Source organism: Cheilinus undulatus, linkage group 11 (genome assembly GCF_018320785.1).
Source record: "Cheilinus undulatus linkage group 11, ASM1832078v1, whole genome shotgun sequence".
NCBI classification, from domain to species: Eukaryota; Metazoa; Chordata; class Actinopteri; order Labriformes; family Labridae; genus Cheilinus; species Cheilinus undulatus.
The window spans coordinates 22,536,629-22,562,125 of record NC_054875.1 but is presented as its reverse complement, the minus strand read 5'-3'; the positions used below and the strand labels follow the sequence as shown (position 1 = coordinate 22,562,125).

Here is a 25,497-nt window from a genome sequence, read left to right as displayed (position 1 = left end):
AAATCACAGCAGTCATGTTGATTCCGTAGATAAAGAGTTCTGCATTAGTGAGCACAAAAACTATTGGACGGGAGCTTCATGGAGCAGGTTTCTGTGGCCGAGCAGCTGCATACACCAAACGTCAGATGCAGTGGTATAAAAGACACTGACACTGGACTGTGGAGCAGTAGAAAAGTGTCCTATGGAGTGACTAATCACACTTCTGTGTTTGGCAGTCAGATAGGCGAGTCTGGGTTTGGCAGACGCTGGGAGAAAGCCTGACTGCATTGTGCCAATAGTTCTGTGGAGGAGGGATAATGGCATGGGGCTGTTTTTCAGGGTTTGTGCTAGGCCTCTTGTCTCCAGAGAAGGACAGTCTTAATTCCAACTGTGTGGCAACAGTTTGGCGAAGACCCTTTTATCTTCCAATGCCACTGTGCTCCATGAAGTGCACAAAGCAAGGACTATAATGGTTTGATGAGTTTGGCGTGGAAAAACATGACTGGTTCCGACCTCAATCAAGCACTTTTGGGATGAACTGGAACAAAGACTGCGAGCCAGGCCTTTTTGCTCCTGACCCCATCAATGCTCTTCAGAATGAATGTGCACAATTTCCCACAAAAACACTTAGAGTAGTTGTATTTAGGGCCACAGACAGGGTAGAGAAATCAGGAATATTTGTCAATATAGACCATAAGGAAAATGAACAGTAGCACAGCCTGAGCTGAACTATTGACACTGTTGAGTAAAAGAAGATAAGACATGCAGCTCAAACTCTTACATATGCTGACTGTCCTTGGTTGCACATTCACTGGATTACTAAGTCTTAGCTAACAGCTGCTTCAGTCAACACTGCAACTATTGTAACCATTTCTGAGAAACTAAAGAAACCACACATTTTAGTGAGCTTAGCATGCAGTCATAGTTTTTAACTAGAGTAAATTTACATTTAGAGCAAAAGCATAATAAGTAGAAAGAAATGTTTTGCATCTTTCAGACCCAGTGAAGGATTTCACAATCACTTATACTTTAGTAGGAATTTGCATCAGTTTGCTAAATTATTAATGTGCTATTTCATCATTTTAGCACACATACACAGTTCTGTGTTTGCATGCTGGCATGTTCCAGAAACTACCACTGCAGCCTTAATGGGGACAACGTGCTGGCCCTTTAATTTTGTTCATGTGAGAGGAGATGGAAGCAAGGACTCATTTATTAGACAGTCAGACTGCCTATTAGACTATTCAGTGGGACAAAAAAAAAAACCTCTACAGCTGAGACAGCGCTGTTTTATTCTCACGCACACAAATGACACAAACATCGCAAACACATGGTCTCCTCAGCAAAACACAGCACAGAGGAAAATGTACAGGAGAGGGGGGTGATGATAGAGAAACTCACTGCAGGAGAACGTTCATCTGCGGTGATGTATGTCATCTCCCCCTGCCTCCTCTCCCTCCTTTGGTACATCCCAGATAGATGTCAGAGGCATTTAAATGAGGAGGATGAGCTCCAGAGGCAGTGAGTGCAGCGACAGCTGGCCTGAAGAGAGCAGAGGGGGGTCACAGACTGGGATGTGAGGGGGAGTTCATGGATCTGCTGGACCAGCTCTTTGTATGTATAACAGGGAGATGAGAGGGACTAGATGACTCTTAAATGTGTTTGTGTCTGAGTGCATATGTGTGTTTATTTGCCAGTGTTGTCAGTAGATTGTGCGTGTTTGAAGTGTTTCTTTCTTGTCTTTTCCACCCCTCTCATGTTAAACCCATCTTAAAAGGACAGCAGACACCATCCTGGGCCGTTTGCTGTCGGGCATGCTCCATCTCCCTGCCAGGACGGCCTCTCTCTGCCCCTCTCTCTGTCTCTCTCTCGACCCTGCTAGCTGCTGGTTAACGCAGGCTCTGAGTAGACAGGTACGCTCCACTACCCCCATCCTGTGCAAAAGCACAAACAACGCTCTCCTCTCCTCCACTCTGCCCCTCCCTCCCCCCTTATTTTTCCCTCTTCTCCCTCTTTCACACTCACTGACACTCTCCTCTGCCTGTCCCTTGACGGCTTTGTGCAGAATAGCCCTGAGCAGTGCTGCCTTTAGTGCAGAGGAAAATGTGTGCTGATTGATTGTCCCACAAACTAGCCTTCTCGTGTGTTTTTGGAAATGTGCAAGTGTGCAAAAAGAAGCAGAGCAGATCGATAAATGGTGCTGACTCCAGCTGCAACTGTAGGATCAGTTCAAAGTGTTGTCAACAAGGCTACTGGGCATCTTTTCTTTGTTTTTCTAGCATTTCTTTTCTTTCTGGTTCAAGTGAGAAGGCTGACAGCTGCAGAGGAAAACACAGGAAAGAGGTTTCTACAAGAATACCCACATGGGCCTGCAGACATGCAGTTCATGCAGCTGCACATACTAAAAACATCTTTGGCAGTAGAAGGAAACTGACTGCATGTCCAGAGAGACATCAGCTGTTTGAGAGCCAGAGCCAGAGAGATGCTGAGGAGGAAGGGTCTCTTAGAGGACCAGAGGAGTTGTTAAATCCTCCTGCATGTGTGTGTGTGTGTTTGACCTCTAGACTAGAGATCTGACATGTAATTCCAAGATCTAAGGATCTAAGAGAGGAAAAACAAGTAAGAAGTGTAACATGCTGATTGGATTTGTTGTATTGACTTTATGGGTTATCGCTACATTTTTGTAAAATAAAGGCAGACTAGTTGTCAAAGCCAGACAGTTTTTAAATACCTAAAGTGGACAGTTTTGGCCTTTCACAGCTGATGGATTTGTCAATTCCGTGTCTGTCATCAGGTGGACCCATATTGCAAAGCTTCAAGCCAAAAAATCCATGTTCCTGACTGGACCAGTTAGCGTAATTTGAGGAGAGAAACTGTGAGGGTTTAGTCGAAGTGACTGCAAGCCTGAAAACAATGGCGCCCGTGAAGTAATCAGCCTGAATGCAGTTAAAGCAGCAGTTTGATCAAAGGTGGACCACATATTTTTTCATTAGAGAAGAGCAAAGAACCACAATGAGAGCTTTTCTTGGGGAAAATGTGTTTCTGCTCCTCTTCTGATTCACCACTGATTCTGACTCCACTGATAGTTAACAATGCTAACAGCTGTCTGCTGAGCTCACATCATGTAGTTTACCTCTTGGCAGTGGCACAAGCCTATTGTATGTTTGATTGCTCTGATTATCCTGTAAGAAATGTGACCAATAGAACAGTCATCCAATCACCCTCTAAATGTTTTTGCAAAGTTGTGACCATCCCGAACACCACGTACAGGGTGTTGTGCAGTATAAACCCATGCCATAGATATGGGACAGTCCATCTGTTCTATCAGGTCTGAAATAGGGAAAGCCGTATTGACATCCCTGCTTATATTAATATAAACTTAGCACAAAAAGTAAGTCATTTGTATTAGGTGGATTGCACAATCCTAGCATTTTAAACTTTGATACATTGCAAATCAACCACTATTGATTCTTGTTTTGTTTTGATGCCACATCCACAAAAATAGTAGTCAAAGGAACCTAATGTTGGGTTATTTATTGTTTTAAACTACCAAAAACTCCAGGTCAACTCCTGCACACTGTCAAAGTTGCACCAAACATTAGCAGCTTTTTAGCTCTGAAACATTGCATATGTCTCCAGCAAAATTTACTTTGTGTGCTGGAGTTTGCTTAACATTTGGATGGATTCACACAATTCCTGAAGAGCTACTGATCAGTCAAATAACACAAATTGTCTTGTTTTTAAACATAATTTTTGACAAGCTTAGTTTCAACAAGACGTAACAGTTGAGACCTTTGTCTCTTGTAAAACAGAAATAAAAACAGAAAATTGATGTATAAAGTAGAGTGAAATCTTTTACTGTAACTTAAGTGTTATTTTTGAGTAGGCCAATAATAATTCATCTTTGGACAGATCTGCTTCCTCAGCAGCACCAACACATGTGTATAAGCTTTGAGTACATTTAGCATTTGCTGTGAGTCAGTGGCATCCCCTGTGGACTGAAAACCAAATCTGCATAGTCAATGGAAGCAAGTAGGCAGTGTTTGATGATGCACAGCCGGTCTGATGGTAGAAAACAGAAAGAATGGAGAGGATGGGATACAAAGAAAGGAAGGAAATCTCTTGATAATGAAGTGTAATCATGCAAATTATGTTTATTTATGCTCATATTTTGGCAATTCAGACGGGGATTCTTTGAAGCTCCGAAAAGCTCCAACAGAGGCGTGAAGAAGCAACAAGCAGGGCTGTGGGATAAGTTTCACAGGATGTCCCTTGACTTTTGACCTCTTGCTCCCATCTGGCTCGCTGGTTTCAGATGACTTTATTCATGTGAGCTCATCCCTGAGGACCTTTCCGGTCTGCGTAGGTTTAAAGTTATGCTGTGTATTGCTGCTGAAGTATTCTTACAGTGGAAATCCCACAGCTAGCTGATACTGTTTGACCTCTTTCTAAAGCCAGTCTATGATTCATCTTGGTACTGTGTCAGACACCTTATAGTTCATGACGTGTGAGCACTCTCCTGCTCTCCTGTTAGATCAATAAGAGTTGGAGCCAACTAGGTTATTGAAGTGAATCACGGCCGACTGTGTGGTTTGTTCTCAAACAGTGGGGGGTTGGGGGGGTTGAGTTGTTGCGTAACCATAGATGCTCCTGATCCAAATATAGCAGCCATTAGGGGATTAGCTCCAGGCCCGGCAGGCTTGGCTAGGCTCAGCTTTACAGTGGCCCAGCGTGGATGTCTTTGCCGCTGGTTGCCCTCCTGCCCTCCACACCAGTGTCCGCTGTTATCACACTGAAATGATATGTCTTAAACCGACAGCAGGGATAACATGTTAGCCAGCTGTTACTTTATACAGACGTGTTTCTTCCTATCAGAGTCCAACTAAGACTCCACTTTGTGGCAAAGAGGACTTTTTGGCCTCCATGTATTTGTTTGTGTTGTTACTGATTTAAGTTTGATTTAGATACAAACTATGGTGATATATTAATGCAATTATTTCTCAGTTACCTTTGCATGAGTAGAGTTTTTTTGACTTGAAGATGGAATAACAGTTCTGTTGGATTTAAATATTGATTTTTTGATCCAAGCAGCACTTTTTCTAAAAATGATCAAATAATATGATGACATATTTCAATGCAGTTTCACTTATAAAGTGTTTGATCACACCTTGTATGTACCCATTTTTGTTCAGTTGAATAGAGATAATCCAAACAAATGTTAGACACTTTAAAAAAAAGATCAGGTTCAGGATGAAGCATGGTAATGTCTCACAAGCCAACCAGAACCCCAAAATATCAGTCTAAGTGTAAGAATTAAAAGCAGAATGACATGTGAATGTTTGGTATTTGTGCAATTATCAACAGAGCTTTTTTATAAATGACTAATAATTTCTGTCAGTAAAAATGAGCTGACTTGAATTAAAATACTTAATTTCCATAGTATCAGAATGCACTAAACTTAAGACAAAATTAAAAATGAAAGTAAAACAATTGAAATAACCAAAATTAGGAATGTTTTTGTTATATTTTGAATTTGATTAACAGTTTAATTCAGGCTTATCTTAGGTTAAAGGGGACATATTTTGCCCTTTTAAGACAAGTTTATATTGGTCTCAGATGTCCCCAAAACATGCCTGTGAAGTCTGCTGCTGAAAAAACACCCCAGTATTAGATTTTTGTATGTGTAAAACTCTCTGTTTCAGCCCTGCTCAGAATGAGCTGTTTCTGTGTCTGTGGCTTTAAATGTTACTGAGCTGTCTGACTCCGCCCCTGACTCCGCCCCTCTCCAGAAATGGATGTGGCTTAGTGAGAGAAGGATCAGGAGAAGAGGGTGGCACTTTCTTCCAAGTGGGAAGCCAATCGTACCTAGGGGCTGTGCTACATGACATCATGAGGGGAAAATCTGAAAACAACTTGTATTAGCACACATTGCCTGAAAGGTGAAGAAAGAGAAGTTTGACACAGGCTAAATACAGCTTTATCTCAGTTTTCTAGATCAGACAAATGCACCTCCTCTGAGATGAGATGTTATCTGTAAGCTGTGCTTGTTTACATCTGACCAGTAGGGCATCTTCAGCATTTTCAGCCTGGTGTCAATGTGGGTGAGAAGTGTCTGTCCACCCTCAGTTCTTGGATGCTTTGGTAAATTTAGTACATGGTATTTAGTATAGAAGAATGCAATTTGAAAAACACGTGAACTTTAGATCAACCTAGAAACAAAGAGGCAGACTTGAGGTGGAGTTTGGCAGTTGGCGAGGTATTACAGCGTTTGATCTACATCCGTAGGCTTTGAAAGAATAGAGGATATACGTATGAAATAAGTGCAAGGTACAGACGGAAAGCTCCGTCCATGTCAGTTTAAAGAATACTGAAATAAATCAAATCTTGGTCACTATACAGGCATTACTATCAAATTCAATTTGCATACTGCAGAAGGAAATGTTGCCCTTTTTTCTTTGATATCTAGTGTCAGAATTGTGCCAGATTTCAATGCCTCTATCTTTAAGGTCAAAGTCACTTGTGTTTGTTTCTACATGTATCAGGTTTATGTTTCTCAGATTGTTAGCTTATGTGCTTTAGTCTGAGATACACGTACGCATGCATATTTTGACGTTTCTTTCTTGTGGAGCAGGCAAATCTGCTTGTGTTGAGTGGGAAGTGTTGATTGGACGGTGTGAAACAGAGGGTGATAAAAATGTGGCCATACCGTCAACTCCTCTCTCTTTTATAGCTACAGTTTTTGCCACCTCACAAAGTGTTTTATACACTTCATGAAACGTTTCAGCGAGTTCTAACCGACCCAGTTAATTGGCCTGTCTATTCTCCGGCACCGTCCCTGTGGAGTGGACAGACTCAGACATGCCGTGTTGAATAAATCAGACTTCAATTAGATGGGACACAATACTAGAGAGAGAACACAGACTGCATGTATCCCACAGTGTGTCCTCTTTGACCTTCCTGTGTGTATGGCCTATAAATACAGACACACAACAGGCTCACTGACACTCTAGCGTTCACAGGATGAAATATTTAACAGCATGATGAATGTTTCAGTGGCAGGTGCGTAGTTTCAAGGGAAAGATTAATATCATCGCAGGTAGGCTGCTAAGTTTACACCTGAAGGGGACGCAGGACTGAGGGCAGGTTGTCTCCTCTTCCTGTTCTGTTTCTCCTCTCTTTGCTGTTTAAATTCTTCTCTCCAAGCATCCACTTACAGTCGCTGTTATCCAAAGTCTTATTTCCAGCCACCATCCCCCTTCATTTTTCCTTCTCTGCTTTCCATGACAACTGAGTTTGTGTAAAACTTGAGTCTCACGATGGCAACAATGGAGGGTATTAGTCGGTATGAGTGCTGATGGGCTCTCCACCTGAATGCTCCATTGTGTGGAGGCACACACAGCCGCTGAGCTCAGACCCACTGATGGAGGAACAACAAGCTTCTGCAGACTATTGTGGTTACTGTGAATTAATAAAACACTGAAGAAATGGCAAACGAGAAAGAGAGTGCGCCATGAAAGCTCATTTAGACAATTCATATTCATGTTGAACCCATGAGAAGATATTTTCTTCTTTCATCAAAGCTGAAAGGATGCAGCTGTTGCCTGCTAAACTAATTCATTCTTCTGTTGAAATGAAATTAGTTGTACCATAAGCTGAGGCACTGATGTGCCATCTTTTATGACTGTAAAAAGGCTAAATGATATGTCGTAGTTTCTTGCTAAGTGTGGAAAAGAGGAAAGCCATTTTGTGCCAAGGCACCAGAGGTACCACTGAGACATCAAAACTTTGTGCCCTCTCAATATGACTATTTTTGCATCCAAATTTTCACAGTTTCTGATGAAAACGCTGCCTGCTCAAAGAACTGTCTGGGCTCTTCCACAGTTGTGATTTGCTGATGTTGTCAGTGTAAGTGTGTTGGATCATTAGCATTGGTGCTTGCAACCTGGCAAGCAGTTAACTTTATTTTGGAGCTGAAAAGCGTGTCAAACTAGGCTATATTTGGGATGTGAAGTTAAAAATATTATCCATGCTACTTTTTAGCCCATTTTCTACACTTGCTCAACCATTCCTGCCACTTCTTTCCACTTTCACCCATTTTTGCCACTTTACACCCTTTTCTGCCTTTTTTGAGTCCACTTTTTAAACCTTTTTAACCCATTTTCTAAACTCTTCTTTGCCACCTCTTTTACAAATCCAGGTTTTTCCTCTTCTCTGCCACTTTTTCACCTTTTAAGCCATGCTTTGCCACTAATAGCCCATGTTTTTTTCACTTCTCAGCCAGTGTTGCCACTTTAGACCAATTTTTATTGCTTTACCCACTTTTAAATAATTTCTTTGCCACTTTTTGGCCTTCTGTGCCACTTTTTTTGCTCATATTTTTTTGCATGTTTTTTACAATTATTTAATTCTTTCCCATTAAAGTTGTCTCAGTTCCTCTGCTTTATTTTCTGGCATCATTTGTGCACATCATGGCTTAGCTATAAAGTCCAACACTAATTTACTAATGGTTTAGTTCAGTGTGCCCATCCACATTGTTAACATTATCCATAAAGTTGTTTTAAGAAAAGGGGTTTACATAAAAACAGCCATATTGTACTACAACATAGATAAACAAAATCCATTTTTGATGCTTTATAAGATTGGTATTATTCAGCTTAAAAACAAACTTAACAACAGAGCATGGTTTTGCTGACCTCCATTGGCCTCAAGTGTGCCTGGGCCCCAGAGGGCTCTCCCCTTAATCCCCCTTATGGATGGCCTTGTTAAAAACCATCAGTACATATTTTAGGAATTATACTTAACCCTTTAAATCCTAACGCATCACAGACGACACGCTGTTGAAGTACACTTTGCATGACCATAATTGCATGATTGCAATTGACTTTTGTATGTGTTATCGGAACAATTCAAACAGTTTCTGAAAGCTGAGAAACTGTGCTTCACAGCCAGTATGTGGTTATTACTGTCATTTCCCCTTTTCTCACTAAGATTCTAGCATAAGGTTCCCCCCGTTTTTTGTGTGTTTTCATTTAAAACTGTTTAAACACTCTTAACATGCAGTAAAATGTGTTTTATCCATGTTAGTTATTTTTCTGTCGTCGAGTCATGATTATAAGGGTTTTCTCCGTTTTTTAAACTTATTCGGCCGGGAGCTCCTCGTTTTAGCTGTCTACAGTCTCATCTACAAACCAGAAGTCCCATCATGCAGTAAAATGTAAATAACTGCCATATATTAAAAGTTCTAAGTATTGTGGAAAAATGGGCAAAAGCACGTACTCACAGGACATTTTCTGGGCCTTTTTTGGTTAAAATAAGAAAAGAGTCCAGAAACTCAGGTTTAAAGGGTTAAATAATATGAAAACATACACTCCATGAGACGCACTTTTAATTCATATTCTTTTTTCTTCTAAAATGGTTGTGACTAAACCAGAGTAAAATGCTGAGAATGTGCCTCAGTGCAACCATGACCCACTGCACGAGGCCTAATGGGATTGCCCTCATTCACTGTGTCATTGTGTCGCCCTTATCCAAGTGGCACAAAACATGCTGGGATACAGAGATAGACTAAGCTGGCTCTGCCACTTTTTACCAGCTATTCTCCATCATTATATCAAAAGCATACATTTAAAGAACATATCATAAGAATAGCCTGGTTTTTAGTACATTTTCACATAAGCTCAGGTAGCCAGAGCATCTACCAACCCACAAAATGTGAAATAAGCCAACTTAGTCCTTTGTTCATGGTCCGCCTACATCTTGAAACAAGGGATGCACAGATACATCCATTTAACATCAGTATCAGTCATTATCATCCTTTCTAACAAACATTGGCACAACAGCAAATAATGTGGGCATGAACCAGTGTCAGTAGCAGTTATTTATCTGTTGGGTTGCATCTGTTTACTACTGGCATTTTGCACCCCTTACTGCTAAGAGATCTATTATTGGGCTGAAGATGTGACTTGTTGGAGAAACTGGTCTGTTTCTATGATCAAACATGAGAGAGTGTGTTGGCATTGTGGCCAACATTACAACAAAAGAATTCAGGTAAACAAACACCAGCAGCGACCATCTGCTACATTATTATTATTTTAAACATTGGTGTCTGCGTCGGCCCTGATTTTATAACTGGTGCATCTCTGGCTGAAACCATGAAAGCTGACAGTCCATTCAGAATCTGATCTACATGGTATGTCTTAATGGAGTCATTAAAAGGATACTGTCCCCTCATCTGGTATCCTAACCCAAGCATGCAGCTGCGCTCCTGATGGCACATCCTCGGCAGGAGAGGGGTAGGGTGAGAAAGAGCTTATTGCATTTAACACTAAGACCACCAGGGATCTCTGTACACCTAAAACTGCCATCAGATAAAATTGATCCTAGTTAAAGTGCTTTGGTTTTCATAAAGTTCGCTGATCAACAGTAGTTATTGAACCACAGACAATGAACAGCTGATTAACCACAGAGAGGACTGGATCTCAATCGGATGATGATCTGTCCCAATGCCAGAATCTTCTTTGCTCAATGCATTGGGCAGATCCAATGGTTCTTCACAGTTATGTATAAATGTCTCTTTATGGTTGTTACATTTCCCCCAAGAAAGACAAATACCTAAAAAGAGGTTGTAAATTGGGGAAACTAACAAGCAGACTGAGCAGTGACCAAGGTCGATTTAAACTACAAATAGGTCTTGGATTTCTTAAAGGTGGCAGGGGATTATAGTTCCTTGCTGACACCCACTAAATATTTGTTTATAACACAAAATGAAAGTTTATTGAAGGTTGAACTGAACAACCAACCTTCTCCTTATGTGGTCTCACAGTCCTGCTGAATACCAGCAGCCATCAGCTGGGCCACCATCATAGGTGCACCAGATTTTTGTGACGAGCAGGGTGAGCTATGACCTAGTTTTGTTTGCGAAATCTATCTCTATCAATCCATAACAGTCACATCCATGGTGAAGGTTAATCAATGGCTTCTGACTGGACAATGCAGTAATAGATGGAAGAAGTTTCCACATAACAGCTTATAATACTTAATGTCTTGGTTTGAATAAAACGGAGGGAAAATGAATGCTTAATTTAGGGGTAAATTTTACCTGCAAGGCTGTTGTAGGTATAATTACCCATTGTGATGGTTCTAGTGTTAAAGAGGCACACACTGAAATGAACGGCTCTGAGAAAGGATGTTTTGAGAAGGTTAATACAGGGTCAAAAATCTCCACTGATGACCAAAGCACAGCTCACACATTTTATTCAGACCATAGTGACTCTGCTAAAAGGTGCTCAGGACAGTCTGGCTGAAGACCGCTACAGTGAGATGCCATCGCTGTCAGAATGGAAACAAAGCTTAAACTTTCAAAATAAAAACTGATTTAACTTCAGGTTTAGGTAGAGGTTAAGGTAACAGTTAGGGTAAATTAGAAGTAAAAAAACTGACCTGCAAAACCGGATTCTAAGATATTTGATAAGCTGAGGAAACAGTTTACAGAAAAAAAATTGGTCCTCCATGAAAACCCTGTCATGCAGCTAATGTTGCTCAGGCTAAAGCTAAAGCAAGCTACAATAGCTACATAAGCTGTGCAAGGAATGTAGCTACAAAGATATTGTAGCTCAATTTAAGGCTAACAAAGCTATGTTAGCATAAATAACATAACTAATGTAGCTATGTTTGCTACAGAGGTAACGTAGCTACATAGCTAATGTAGCCAAAGCTAAAGCAAATAAAGCTACCTTATTTTATGCTATGTTTGCTAAAGCAAGAGCCATTTTAACGGTACGCTAAAGCCAACATTGCTACATTGGTTTAAGTAGTTATGTTAACAATGCAGCTAGCAAAGCTGTGTTAGCTTTAGCTAAAGCCAATGAAGCTAGAGTAAGCCACTGTTTTTTAGTTACTCTTAATGCATAGATCTGTTTTAAAAGTAGTTACATGGATGTTAGCTTGCTTTGGCTTCATTAGCTTTAGCTAAAGCTGACATAGCTACACTTGCTACATTATTAACATTATTACATAAGCCAGTGTAGCTCAGTTAGCTTTAGCGTGAGCTAATGTGAGCTTGTGAAAACATAGCTAAAGCTAATGTAGCTATGTACTCACCGTACCTTCATAGCTTACATAGATGCTTTGTGAGCCTGGATTTAGCTACACTCTGTTAGCTACACTGGCTACTTTATCTATGTAGCTCAGGAAGCTAACAGCCATGCTGGTTGTGTTGGAATGTTTTCATGGAGGATGATGTACGACTACTAGACGGTTTACTAGGCTTTATCAAAAAATTTTTATGATGTTTTGCAGATCAGATTTCTGAATTTTATCTTTTGGTATCCTGACCCTCACCCAAAACAGAAGTTTAATCCAGTTTTATTTTAAAAGTTTTCTTTTTTGAATTGAGACCAATGAGCAATTGAGACCCCATGTAAGAGACCCATGAAAACAGACTGTCTTCTACACTGCTACAATTTTTCTAAAAGATTTTACTGTGTTGAATCTGTTTTAACATTTTAACTCCATTTTTAATCTGTGAACTGAGTCATTTTCCAGTTTATGAAGATAAAATATAAATGTCTGAATTGTCCTGTGGGTGGATATAACATAATCTCAACTACCTGGCTTTATTTGGGAGTGAAAACACATCTAACAGGAGGTTCAGAAACAGGAGAGCAACAAAAGGCTCAAATACACAGATTTTGAGATGACTGGAGCGCATGTAGTTAAACATTTGGGTGTCCTTATTGACATAGCCCATGTCTCAAACAGTGTTTTTGTAAAAGAGAGTATGTTTACCAAAGCAGAAGCTTGTTCATGTAAAAGGGGCCTGGTTGTTTCTGAGGGTGGACCTGGCACAATGTTTTATTTTCCCTTGGTTTTTAAATTTTTCCAGTCTCTCTCCCCCTCTTTATCTCTAGTTGATCTTCGTGGTGCGCGCCACCTCCTCACTTCCCAGCATTCCCTGCCTGGGATCCCTGTGGCCTTGAAACAATCCATTGACCTGCGTACATCCATGGACGGGAAGTACAAGGAGATTGCTGAGGTAGGAACTCACTGATTAACCTACCGATTTACTTTAAACTTACCTGCAGCTCCATGAGAGTTCCTGATATTATTCCCTGTTTCTTTGTGAAGGAGCTGTTCTCCCGCACTCTGGCGGAGAGTGAGATGCGCAGTGCCCCCTATGAATTTCCTGAGGACAGCCCCATCGAACAGCTAGAGGAGAGAAGGCAGCGCCTCGAGCGACAGATCAGCCAGGATGTCAAGTAAGTGCAAAGATAGAAAACAAGAGTATTTAGTCATCATCCTGAAGCCAATGATGTTGATCCATAAGTGAGCTCAGTCTCTCTGTGCCCAGGTTTGAACCTGACATCCTCCTCCGAGCCAAACAGGAGTTCATGAAGACTGACAGTGCCACAGATCTGGAGTGAGTGTTTCCTCTCAGCTAGAAGAAACATTCGACTTTAAATGTGGAATCAAGCAGAACAGGAAACAATTCAAAGCCTTTTTTTGCTGATTTATCTTTAGATACATGAAGGAGCAGAGCCAAGCTCCTGAGCTGCAGGAGAGAGAGCTGGTTCCAGAGAGAGAGTACCAGCGGGTCACGATATCTGGAGAGGAGAAATGTGGAGTAGGTTTGCGTCACAGAAAAGACTAGAAGACAATAGCATTCCTTTATGGAAGATGGATTTCTGTGATGCATCTCACTATCAAATAACACCTCCTCTCTTTTTTTCTATCTCCATGTTTTGATTCTTTTGTTCCTCCATCTAGGTTCCCTTCACAGATCTGCTGGATGCAGCTAAATGTGTCGTGAAGGCACTGTTCATCAGACAGAAGTTTATGGGTCTGTCTCTGCAAAGTTTCTGCAGGACCACCGCTCGCTATCTGCAGGATCTCAGTGAGAGACCGCTAGACCTGGAGATCTATGAGGAGGAGGAGGAATTCCCTGACAACACAGCCAATGCAGGTGCTTACACATGTACACATGTAAGCACCCGCAACAGTACCTATATCTACTGCTATTTTAACACTTTAATGTGTAACTGATAAACAAGAGTGCTGCAATCAGTGCTGAAGAGATAATTATTCCCTAACAATGGGATAATTGATCAATTTCAGAATATACGAGATTAAGACTGGAGGAGAGAGAGTGCAAAAAATCAATAAAAGTTAACTTTAAAATCCAAAACAGCTTTTTCAGCTCTATTTTTCTAAGTTGATAGAACACATTTTTTGTTTTAAGTAAACAGTACTCAATCACTCAAGTATTTGTTGTTATTGTACTCAAATTATTTGACAATCATCCCTTAATCTGCAGTTTTCCCAGAGATGCCTTTGGGCAGTGTACAGTTTTGCACTTTAAGTGAAGTTACTGACTCATTTAAGGCCGGCTCAAACTATAAAAATTCAGCCAGATTTTGGCTCAATAGTATTGCTGCAGCTCATCGCCAAACGCTAGGCCCAATTATGAGCGTCAGGAACAACAACTGCTCTTGTACGTTTACATAATCAACGACACATCCAAGATGCCCCACGACCAGAAGTCGACAAAACTGGCATGAGAGAGTTTTTCTTGCATTGTTGTCTAGTTTAAAACTCTGACCTGACCACAACATGTATCCTGACACCAACCACAAGGAGAGGATTTGCTCCTAGTTTTTTTATCACCGTTTACCAGAGTGACAATATACAAGTCCCAATTTACAATGAAACTTTATGTATTGGTTGGGTTAACTGAGCTAATTTTCTTAACATGTTATTACATTCATGCTTCAAGTTCTATTTGAAGGAGAGCCGATCTATATTGACCTCCTCTTGATACAACAGTCCATAAATGGTTCTTGTTTGTTTTTTTCTTCTTGTCAGAGCAAAACAACCGCTAGCATCACTTTTGCTATAGTTATGGCTCAGTCTCTTTGAGCCCCCCCCCCCCAGCAACTAGTGACACAGTTGCAGAGACAGTGGTGACGTCAGCATATGATGAGCGGTTGATGTGTGTCCAGTCTGTCGGCTGAGACAGGACAAGATTTTTATAGTATAGCCTGACATGGTGCTATTGTGAAAGACCAAAAAATGGTGTAGTCTAAACCAGCTTTTAGATATGATACACGTTTCAGAGGCTGTGATTGGTTGTTTCAAAAAGGACCAAGAAATCACTCTCAAAGTGGTAATATGTGTAGGATAGTGAAGTTGAATTGGAACAAAATGTGCACAAATAGTTTTTGTGTCTTCAGCCCGACTGTGATTCAATTAGTATAGTTTTTGTTTAGTGTTTGGAGTACGTTTCTTACTTTTTCCTTTACTAGAGAAACTCTTAAGCATCGTAAAATCCCTCTTCACTACTCCTAACAGTTATTCACCTTAGGAGCTCTTTTATGGGCTGAGATGCATTGTTAATAACTTTTATGTTGACAATGATCTAGGCTTTTCTTTGAGTGGAGATTTTTAGAAAATGTCAGTTTTTGAAGAATTTTCTTGTTTTTTTATCAGTGGATCTTCTGCAGATTTTGAAAATGTTCTTATGACAAATAATGTGTATATTCAAGCATATATAATGCCAATGACACAGATATGATGGTAAATATAGCAGTTAACTCATAGTAAACAAAAGATTATTAGCAGTCCTGTTTTAAGTATTATCACTGTCTTCAAATAATCCTATATGTTAACAGAACTCATGTAAAGTGTCAGTGTATAGCACGTTACTCTCACATTAAGACATAACGGGGCACATCCACACATTTCACTGTCCATCTGTCACACTCCTCTGATCCTGCTGTCACTACGTATAGTCTGTTTGATTCAGACCTCTCCTGCATGTGTTTCCACCTCGAGTAAAGCTGTGACACAGTGCGATGTTCTGTCTCCTCTCAGAGGCCACAGTGCACCCACCTGTTTTTGAAACACACCCCTACGAGAACCAGGATCCTGCCAGCATGCCACCTGACATGGGTTATGGCTGCAAGATGGTGGATGGTGTCATGCATGTGTACACAACAAGGAGCATAATGGAAAAGTGAGGATTGTGACAAATTACACCGTGCACACGTGATTTATAACTTTACTTGTTTTTTTAAGACATCAAAATTTTGATTTAAGTCTAAAGACCTTTTCTTAAATTTTGGTTCATGTGCTAACAGGAGTACAGAGCTAGAGCTGCCCTATCCAGACCTGCAGGAATACATCGCTGATATGAACGTCATGATGGCTCTTATTATCAACGGACCTGTGTAAGTCGTTTCTAATTTTATGCCTCTGTGCCGGTGATAGCCGATGGCGGAGGAATTATGTTTTCTGCCTCTCAGTCTGTTTGTCCATAGGACAATGAGGGATTACAGGAATTTCCTCAAAGTTTTCAAACATATCCACTCAGACTCAGGGACAAACTGATAAAATTTTGGAGGTCAAAGGCAAAGATCAATAGGCCTTGTGTTCATACATTGCTTATAAAACTTCCATGGATTAGACCAGTGGTTTTCAATCTTTTTTAGCCTAAGGCACACCCAAGGTCAAACCAGAATTTCAAGGGACACCAAAATCAAATCAGTACAAAATAGCCTGTTACATGTTGCAGTAAATTGAGTGTATAGCATTAGTTCAGGCAGGCCACGGAGTCAAACGCTGCCATACAACTGAGATCAGCTGATCTCACACAAGCCCGCATCAGCTGACAGCAAGCCGATTCGTTCTAAGCACGCCACTGGCAAATCACACTCATGCTGCCATATTTAATCTGCTTTTGCCTGGCAACACTTTGCTGCTCCCTCTGCAAGCCACTTTTTACAGCCCTCCTCCTCCCCAGCTCCTCCTTTATTCTGCCTCTGACTTTATAAGTGTTGTAACTGCAAATAAAGTAAAAATAATTATAACCACACATCATGTGTGTTTCTTGACGAAGTGGTCCTGACTGAACTTAGGTTATTGTATAGATGTAGTTATTACTTATGGTTGTCCATACTCCCATGACACACCAAGACTTGGCTCAAGGCACACCAGTGTGCCCTACCACACCATTTGAGAACCACTGGATTAGACTATTAAAGAAAACCACCCAGGCCCTTTATCTGACCTGCCATTTACGACTTATTTCCATTTAATTCCCTCAAGATCCAATCATATCTTACTATCCCAAGATAAGAAACAAATGTTTCCCAGTGATAATGAGTGAATGAGTAAAGAGAAAAACAACTAAAATTGACTTGTTCTCATTGGAAAACCAGTGTTGCTATCTTGGGCCTTAACAGGAATTTGTTTGTTACTACAGTAACAAGGGAGTAAAATGAAAGATATAGATGTAAGTCTGCTTATGGCTGTCATACAACATAACAAATTACCCATCAGTTGTTTTTGTTTCCTCTTGACACAGAAAATCCTTCTGCTACCGACGCCTGCAGTATCTCAGCTCCAAGTTCCAGATGCACATCCTGCTGAATGAGATGAAAGAGCTGGCAGCACAAAAGAAAGTCCCACATCGGGACTTTTACAATATCCGTAAGGTGAAATTGAGAGCTGTTTCTACTGAGCCTAATCACAGCTTCCTGTTTAAATCCAGCACCAGACTCAAAAATTAAACATTTATTTTTTTATTGAAATGTGCTACAGGTGGACACGCACATTCATGCCTCCTCCTGTATGAACCAGAAGCACTTACTGCGTTTTATAAAGAGAGCCATGAAAAAGTACCCGAAAGAGATTGTTCATGTGGAGAGAGGGAAGGGTCAGACCCTCATGGAGGTGTTTGAGAGCATGAATCTGACCGCCTTCGACCTGAGTGTGGACACACTGGACATGCATGCAGTAAGTATCACACATAACGGGAAGATAAACAGCTGAGAAGTTCGTTTGTGTCTGATTAAAAACTGTTCATCAGCTTTAAAGCAGAAAGCATAATCATGAGAGTTTTACGTCTTTGTGCAGGATAGAAATACTTTTCATCGCTTTGACAAGTTCAATGCCAAATACAATCCCATCGGAGAGTCCATCCTGAGAGAGATCTTCATCAAAACAGACAACCACATCGAGGGAAAATACTTTGGCCACATCATTAAGGTGATCACTGATGCCATAAATACCTGCAGAATAACTGTACAAGCATCTGGCACCCCCTGCTGACCGTATGTGTCACTACTCCTCAGGAGGTGATGTCTGACCTGGAGGAGAGTAAATACCAGAATGTTGAACTCAGACTGTCGATCTACGGACGCTCCAGAAATGAGTGGGACAAACTGGCTAAGTGGGCCGTCAAACATCGAGTCTACTCTAATAATGTGCGCTGGCTGGTGCAAGTGCCTCGACTATTGTGAGTTAACCCAGTAACAGGCTAAATATGATGTTATATCTACTTCAGTTTTCTACTCATTTATAATAATGTGATTCTGCTTGTGCAACACAGTGTATCTGCTTCTGAATTATAATAATAATGATATTAATAATAGAACAGAAGATGATTAATAAGTGATTGAAGGGGCATTATATATCATTCAGTTATAAGAATATTATATTTGAGCTATCACCATGTATCACCAAACATCCTAAAATGCATTTAAAAAAAAAAACACTAATAATGAAACATTTTCCTGTCTTTTCCTCTCAAAGTGATGTGTACCACACCAAGAAACAGCTGTTTAACTTCCAAGAGATGCTGGAGAACATCTTCATGCCTCTGTTCGAGGTTACAGTCGACCCCGGCAGCAACCCAGAGCTACACCTCTTCCTCCAGCATGTACAAAGTCTTAACTGGAGTCATGAAGTCATTGTTTTCACATGTGCTCTGACCTTCATGTTCCTCATGTCGGTCCCTCTTACAGGTTGTAGGCTTTGACAGCGTGGATGATGAGTCAAAACCAGAACAGCACATCTTTAACCTGGACAGTCCGCTGCCAGTGAACTGGACAGAGGAGGAGAACCCGCCCTATTCCTACTACCTCTACTACATGTATGCAAACATGACCGTGCTCAATCACCTGCGCAGGTATGACACTGCACCTTTGACTTACTGCTGCTTTCACCTGATTGTACAGCTTAGATGATTAGAGTCTATATCTCCACTGACAAATATAATGTTTGTTTGCTGGACAGACACACCAATCTGTCATGAGTACACATTTATACAAAAGGAAAAATGCATATCATACATTGGAATTATTTTTACTAATTTAAATTGCTGTAATATTGTGACTTTTGTTTTTTTCTATCACAGTTCAAACATACACTGACATGAGACAGGGGAAGAAGCAGTACATATGACAAGATTTTTAAATGTTTAATCATTCCAACTCCATCTTTTTAAAATGAAGTAAGAGCTTTATAATAAGTGCAGCCTGTAATTGCTTGCTTTGTGCTTGCTTCTTTCTACAAATGGAAATAAAGCAGAATCCTTAGGAAAACATGCTCCAGCTCTTCTTCTCTCAACTTAGAGTTACCTACATCTATTCTGTTTATCACCCCACCAGTCTGTACACATAAAAAACATCTCTTTTCTGTCACAGGCAACGGGGCTTTCACACACTCGTCCTGCGTCCTCACTGCGGGGAGGCGGGGCCAATCCATCACCTGGTGTCAGGTTTCATGTTGTCAGAGAACATCTCACATGGGCTGCTGCTCAGGAAGGTATGACCTCAATATCCTGACAGCTGTTTCATTTACACAGAGTTTATCAGTGATAGGGCATACAAGGAAATTAAGTTAATAATGAAACGGTGACAGGCCTTGGCCCATGTAGATCACATTTCCTATCTTTGATCAAACAAATACTTTAATATAGTGCGCTGTTTGTTTAAAAGAGTCATAAGATTATGCTTTTTGTCCCTGCAGGCTCCTGTGCTGCAGTATCTGTATTACCTGGCACAGATTGGTATAGCTATGTCGCCTCTCAGCAATAATAGCCTGTTTCTCAGTTACCATCGTAACCCTCTACCAGAGTACCTGTCCAGAGGCCTCATGGTGTCTCTGTCCACAGACGATCCTCTGCAGTTTCACTTCACCAAGGTCAGTGTGCACAGCATGGCCAGCTAATTAAGAGTCAAATATACACAAACTCACCGACCACTTCATTAGGTACAGCTACTAAACTGCTCAGTAATCATCCAGAGCATTTTGGCATGGAGCCCTGATTGAACAATCTGCTGAAGTTCAAACTGATTATCAGGATGGGGAAGAAAGGTGACTGAAATGACCTTGAAAGAGGCACCGTTGCTGGTGATCTGGCAGGCCCTCATGTTATTTGGCTAAATTGTGATCTTACCATTTGAAAGTTGAAGCAAAATTATGACCCACCAGATCAGGCAATTTTCTATTGCCCAATTTTAGTGATGTGAAGTCCAGCCTCAGATTCCTGTTCTTAGTGTTCAGACCTATGTGGTTTAAAAGTGGTTTAGACCTTGTAACTTTTATGGTTATGTGAGTTTGGTTGCTTTTCTACCTGCTTACACCAGTCCTCTCATTCTCCTCTGACCTCTGCCTTCAAGAAACTATTTAGCACAGAGAGATGCTTCTCTCTGGATAGCTTCTCTTTTTCCTGCCATTCTGTAAACCCAAGAGATGGTGGTGCATAAATATCCCAGCAGATCAGCAGTTTGTGAAATACTCAAACCAGAACGACCATGGTATGTTCAAAATCACCTTTCTTTTCCATTTAGATGTTCAATTTAACTGCGAAGGGATTTTTTTAATGAAAACAATAAAAAAACACCTCTGCAGCATATTGCATGTTTTGAATTAAGGAATATTTTCAACAAAAACAGCACTCCATGAGGTCCAGATCATCAACTGGCATCAATCAGGCCCCCTAAATCTTCCCAACCAGCTCAGGAAAGATCATTCACTTCAGAAAATGTGAGATGGAAAAAGACTTCTTGATTTTTAGGCTACCTTTGGTCTTTAAAATCCTACAGCTATTAAATCAAACCCTAGAAATGATTAAACTGAAACAGTTTTATTAGGAAAGACTTAAAGTTTTACCGGTTTTAACAACAATCTACCTGTCAGCCATTAGTGACAAATGACAAACACATACAGTCCTGATTAAATCTGCGACAACTTTCCACATAAGCTCTTAAAAAGTGCAAATTTCCTGTCTTAGAGTCAAAATAAAAGACGTGTTTCCTGCGTGTCTTCACCAATCACGACACAGCTTATTGGCATAAATATTAGCATTTAGAATATTAGCATTTAGGTGTTTTATTTGATTCAGATTTTAGTTTTGAGCCATATATCCAGGACATCACCAAAAAAGCTTTTTATCATTTAAAGAATATTGCCCGAGTGCGACCGTTTCTCTCTCAAGCCAATGCAGACATTAATCCATGCTTTTATCACCTGTAGAATAGATTATTGTAATGCTCTGCTTCTGGTCTCCCTAAAAAGAATATTTCACAGCTCCAGCTCCTCCAGAACTCTGCTGCACGGATGTTGCCAAAGACCAGAAAGAGAGATCACATTACACCGGTTTAACGTCTCTCCATTGGCTACCTGTCTCTTTTAGAATAGATTTTAAGGTTTTTTTACTGGTTTTTAAAGCTTTAAATGGTCTGGCCCCTTCTTATTTATCTGATTTGCTTTTACCCTAAGAGCCCAGTAGAGCCCCAGGTCTTCAGGAAGTTCTCTGTTAACACTTCCCAAAGTTAGACCAAAAACTTAGGGTGAGGCATCTTTTTATTACTGTGGCCCCCGTCTGTGGAACAGCCTACCTGAAGACCTGAGGGCTACACCCGATGTTAGTATTTTTAAAAGCAAACCCAAGACCTACCCCTTTAGTCTGGCTTTTACCTGAATTTGATGTACTCCTCTTAATCTGTTTTAGTAATTTAGGTTCTTTCTTATTGTGTTTTAACTTCAGAATTATCTTTTAGTTGTTATCCTCTTGTTTTTTTTTTCCCGAATTCTTCGTAAGTGTTTTATTTCCCTGTTTGAGCATATTGCTGCTACCTTTCAGCGTCTTTTATTCTCATTACAGCACCCTTTTATTATTTGTTTATTTCTTACCTCATTTCAATTTGTTTTTTATTCTATTTTATGATATTTTTTAATTTTACACTTTAACCTAACCTCCAGTGTTTACTATCTAAACCTTCAAGATGGTGTTTCCTCAGTTGCGTACTGGGTACATAAATCCTCCCGTTCTACTAGTGTCTTTTACTTAGGATGCATTTTGCCAGTGCTGTGTATGGATTGTGGGGTGGGTGGGTCAGGGGGCTGGGCGGAGTGGGTTTGGGTCATACTTCCTGTTATCTTCTTTTAATTCAACTGTCTGTTTGTAAAGCACTTTGTGCTACATTTTATTGAATGAAAAGTGCTATATAAATAAAGTTTGATTTGATTTGATTTGATAAAACCCAGTGATGAACAGCATGGCTCCCCTGTGGCTGGTTGTATGTCAGTGGTGCTCAGCTAGTCGGGTATCAGGACTAAGAGAAATCACAACCAAAATTTGTTACAAATTTTCAACCATTCAAATTTATTTAAAGAAGTGAGTAAGCCATGGAGGTGGGCAGAGCTGAGCTACACATCTCTACACAGGTTGGATGAAAGAACGTATGGTATATAGTAGAGAAAATGCTGTACCTTTAATTGTATTCAACTGGTAATTTAACTACCTGCCTTTTTGTTTTAATTTTTTAGTCCTATCTCTGTTTGGCCTGATTGTTGGTGGGGATTTTATTATTCCTTGAGTTTCTGCATATGCATTGTATGTTGAAGCACTTAATAAACCCCTGTAAAATTATCTATGACAAAGTTACCATTATTATCATAGTTCAAGTAGAGTTTTCAGTGGCAAGACAGTCTTACCTTGGAAAATTCCTAATAAGTGCTATCGTTTTAAACGTCAACATGCCTAAATAACTTAATGAATCACTTGTAAATTTAAACTAAGCTACATGAGATTAAACAAATGCTACATAGAGCAAAAGGCATCCTCTAATAAGCAGTGTTTGTGATGTTTGTGTAGGAGCCCCTGATGGAGGAGTACAGTATTGCTGCTCAGGTGTGGAAGCTGAGCTCCTGTGACATGTGTGAGCTGGCCAGAAACAGTGTCCTGATGAGTGGCTTCTCTCATAAGGTATTAAATTTATCACATTCATCTACTGTGTAGCTGCAGCCCTCCCTACTCTGTCTACTGTTTAACTGATCTACCCCGACTCCTCTTCTCCATCAGGTTAAAAGCTCCTGGCTCGGTCCAAACTACATCGAGGAGGGACCGGAGGGTAACGACATCAGACGCACAAATGTTCCTGACATCCGTGTGGCATACCGCTATGAGACCATGTGTGAAGAGTTAAATTTAATCACACAAGCCATCCGCACGGACGAGCTGGAGACCATTGAGGAGGAAGGAAGTGCGTCTATGGGATCTGTGCAGGCAGAGAAGTGAACAAGAGCCCACGCACTACTGTTTGCACATGGGGACTTTGTACAGATTTGCATATCAACATATCACAGCTGTGAGGAGAGAGCGAGAGAGAAAAGCTTTGTTATAAGATGAAAATGAGAGTCGCTACTGTGGCAGTATGAGAAAGGACCTTCAATCTGTGTACCTAACGTGTTTACTTCCTCAAGTTTCTCAGAGTCATCTGTGTTTCATTTGTCATGGTGATTTCACAATGTCTTTCCATCTATTTATTTTGAATTATTTTATTTTTATGGGGTGCGACTAAATTTTGTCAGCGTCTCTGTCCAAAGACTGCATACTCTGTACCTTTTTCTTAGTAGTAGACACTGTACTCTCAAAATTCAAAACTGATAAAAAAAAAAAATCCCCTGTGGAACAAACAAAGTGAAAAGAACGATCTGGAACCATGTTAAAGTCAGATTCTTACAGGACTGTAGCCTCCATTCATGAATTTGTGGTCATGTTATTGTTGGATTTTCTGTCAAGTGGTGTTAACGATCTTGAGTGAAATACAGCCACGTGGTGGGTATTTTCTTAAGCTGTTAAAGCATGTTAAGACTCAAAGTTAAAATTCCTCAAGTATCAGCCAAACAAAAGGGATAAATTTAGTTTAACAAAGGATTTTAAATGATTAGAGATGATTTCTGTTAACAAAACTGACAGCTATTCAGAGTGAGTGTCACATCTACAGTAGATGATGGTTTCAGAAGCTGCTTGCATCAGCGTTACTCAGATTCAAATCTATCTAGAGGCCCCCTTATGGGCTTGGACCCAAAAGGGGGCCTCAGAGCTGTCAGCAGATTGCAAAGGTGTTCCTGGAAAACACTGGTAAAAAGTTGATGATGTATGGAAGGCATGAGCTGAAATACATCCATGCATCTGCTGTTACTCACTGTTTCTATAATAAAGAGGAAAATTTTGTCATTTTCTTGAGATCTAACCCGCAAAGTTGACATTGATAACTTGACATTTGCGGTAAAGGTGTCATAATTTAGCGAATGACACTTAATGGCAACATTCATGAAGCCCTATCCATGTTAATGACAGGTGTCATGTCATGATTATGACAGCATGTCAGTCTTATCAATAAAACTTCAAGTGTTACTGAAAATTTCAGTTGTTTTCTTAAGCTCTCAACCTATTCATGTTTCTATATGACAGCAATGCAGGTGAGCATAGGCGGGTAGCTATGTGGCTTACACGACAACCCAAATGTTTTTCTCAAAACCCTCAGATATTTTGGGTTTGTAATGTGTGTTTTGCTTCTGAGTGTTCCAGTAAACATAGAAATTTCCGTCTTGTAGCCAAACTGAAAAAAAAATCCAAGTTCCTTTTTTTAACTTCTAAGGCTTTAAACACACACACTAGTCTAACAGATATAATTAACATTGTACTAAATATGGACAACTGCATTTCTAAGGATGATTATTTGGCATTTTGCCTTTATTTTGATAGGATAGCTGAAAAGAGACTGAAAACATGGGGAGAGAGAGTGGGGGGAAGACATGGACCAAACATGCGTTGAGAATGTGAGCTGAGGACCACAGTCCCAGTCCACCCACCGCGCCACACCAGCACCCACAATTCCTGCATTTTAATAACTAAATCTGAAACCACACATTTTGCTTTTGACTTTTAAACTACATTCCTGCCATACCCATGTTATGTCACTTTCTCATATAACCTGTTTTAGCCCTTTTTCAGGGGGAATAAATGATGGTTATTGAGATTCACAAGTGAAGTGTGGTTTCAGAATGATGAGGGCACTTCAAGATCAGGAAGATATTCAAAGTGGTGTTGCTCTAAATTATGGGGTTCTTTAGAAGGAGCATCATTTTGTCCAAATAATGTATAGATCTGTTGATTTTAATTCTAGATTTGTATCTAGACTGTCTAAAAAAATTGTTTAACTGCCCAATAAGCAAAAGACCCCCAGGACTCTTGTAAGTTTGGGCTAAGCCCTGGATTTTTAACTCTTCTGGCTCTTACAGTGAATTCATTTTCTGTCTGTTTCCTCAAGATCTCAAGAAATCAACTTGCTATCACAGGAAATCCAGTTTTCTTATTTAGATATACCAAGATAAATAAGTGAAGAAATTGACTTTATCACAGGGAATTTAGTAAAATAAAATGTACTG

General features: G+C 40.2%; 1 protein-coding gene across 2 annotated transcripts in view; it reads left to right on the top strand.

Annotated features, from left to right (window-relative positions):
* Nucleotides 1-24,070, top strand: part of ampd2b (adenosine monophosphate deaminase 2b) — a 33,662-nt gene extending 9,592 nt beyond the window's left edge. Inside the window, exons 1-19 of one of the 2 annotated variants that reach the window (XM_041799460.1) lie at nucleotides 1,510-1,593; nucleotides 1,762-1,892; nucleotides 12,888-13,012; nucleotides 13,105-13,235; nucleotides 13,328-13,396; nucleotides 13,498-13,600; nucleotides 13,744-13,939; nucleotides 15,847-15,988; nucleotides 16,113-16,202; nucleotides 17,339-17,468; nucleotides 17,575-17,769; nucleotides 17,890-18,021; nucleotides 18,108-18,271; nucleotides 18,568-18,694; nucleotides 18,780-18,943; nucleotides 19,461-19,581; nucleotides 19,786-19,959; nucleotides 22,919-23,029; nucleotides 23,126-24,070. In XM_041799460.1, the coding sequence (XP_041655394.1) occupies nucleotides 12,983-13,012; nucleotides 13,105-13,235; nucleotides 13,328-13,396; nucleotides 13,498-13,600; nucleotides 13,744-13,939; nucleotides 15,847-15,988; nucleotides 16,113-16,202; nucleotides 17,339-17,468; nucleotides 17,575-17,769; nucleotides 17,890-18,021; nucleotides 18,108-18,271; nucleotides 18,568-18,694; nucleotides 18,780-18,943; nucleotides 19,461-19,581; nucleotides 19,786-19,959; nucleotides 22,919-23,029; nucleotides 23,126-23,341 (2,295 nt within the window). In that variant the 5' untranslated portion in view covers nucleotides 1,510-1,593; nucleotides 1,762-1,892; nucleotides 12,888-12,982 and the 3' untranslated portion in view covers nucleotides 23,342-24,070. Of the gene's footprint in view, nucleotides 1-1,509; nucleotides 1,594-1,761; nucleotides 1,893-12,887; nucleotides 13,013-13,104; nucleotides 13,236-13,327; nucleotides 13,397-13,497; nucleotides 13,601-13,743; nucleotides 13,940-15,846; nucleotides 15,989-16,112; nucleotides 16,203-17,338; nucleotides 17,469-17,574; nucleotides 17,770-17,889; nucleotides 18,022-18,107; nucleotides 18,272-18,567; nucleotides 18,695-18,779; nucleotides 18,944-19,460; nucleotides 19,582-19,785; nucleotides 19,960-22,918; nucleotides 23,030-23,125 lie in introns of those variants that run through there. The other variant, XM_041799459.1, reaches the window with a different exon arrangement.
* Nucleotides 24,071-25,497: the final 1,427 nt, after the last annotated feature.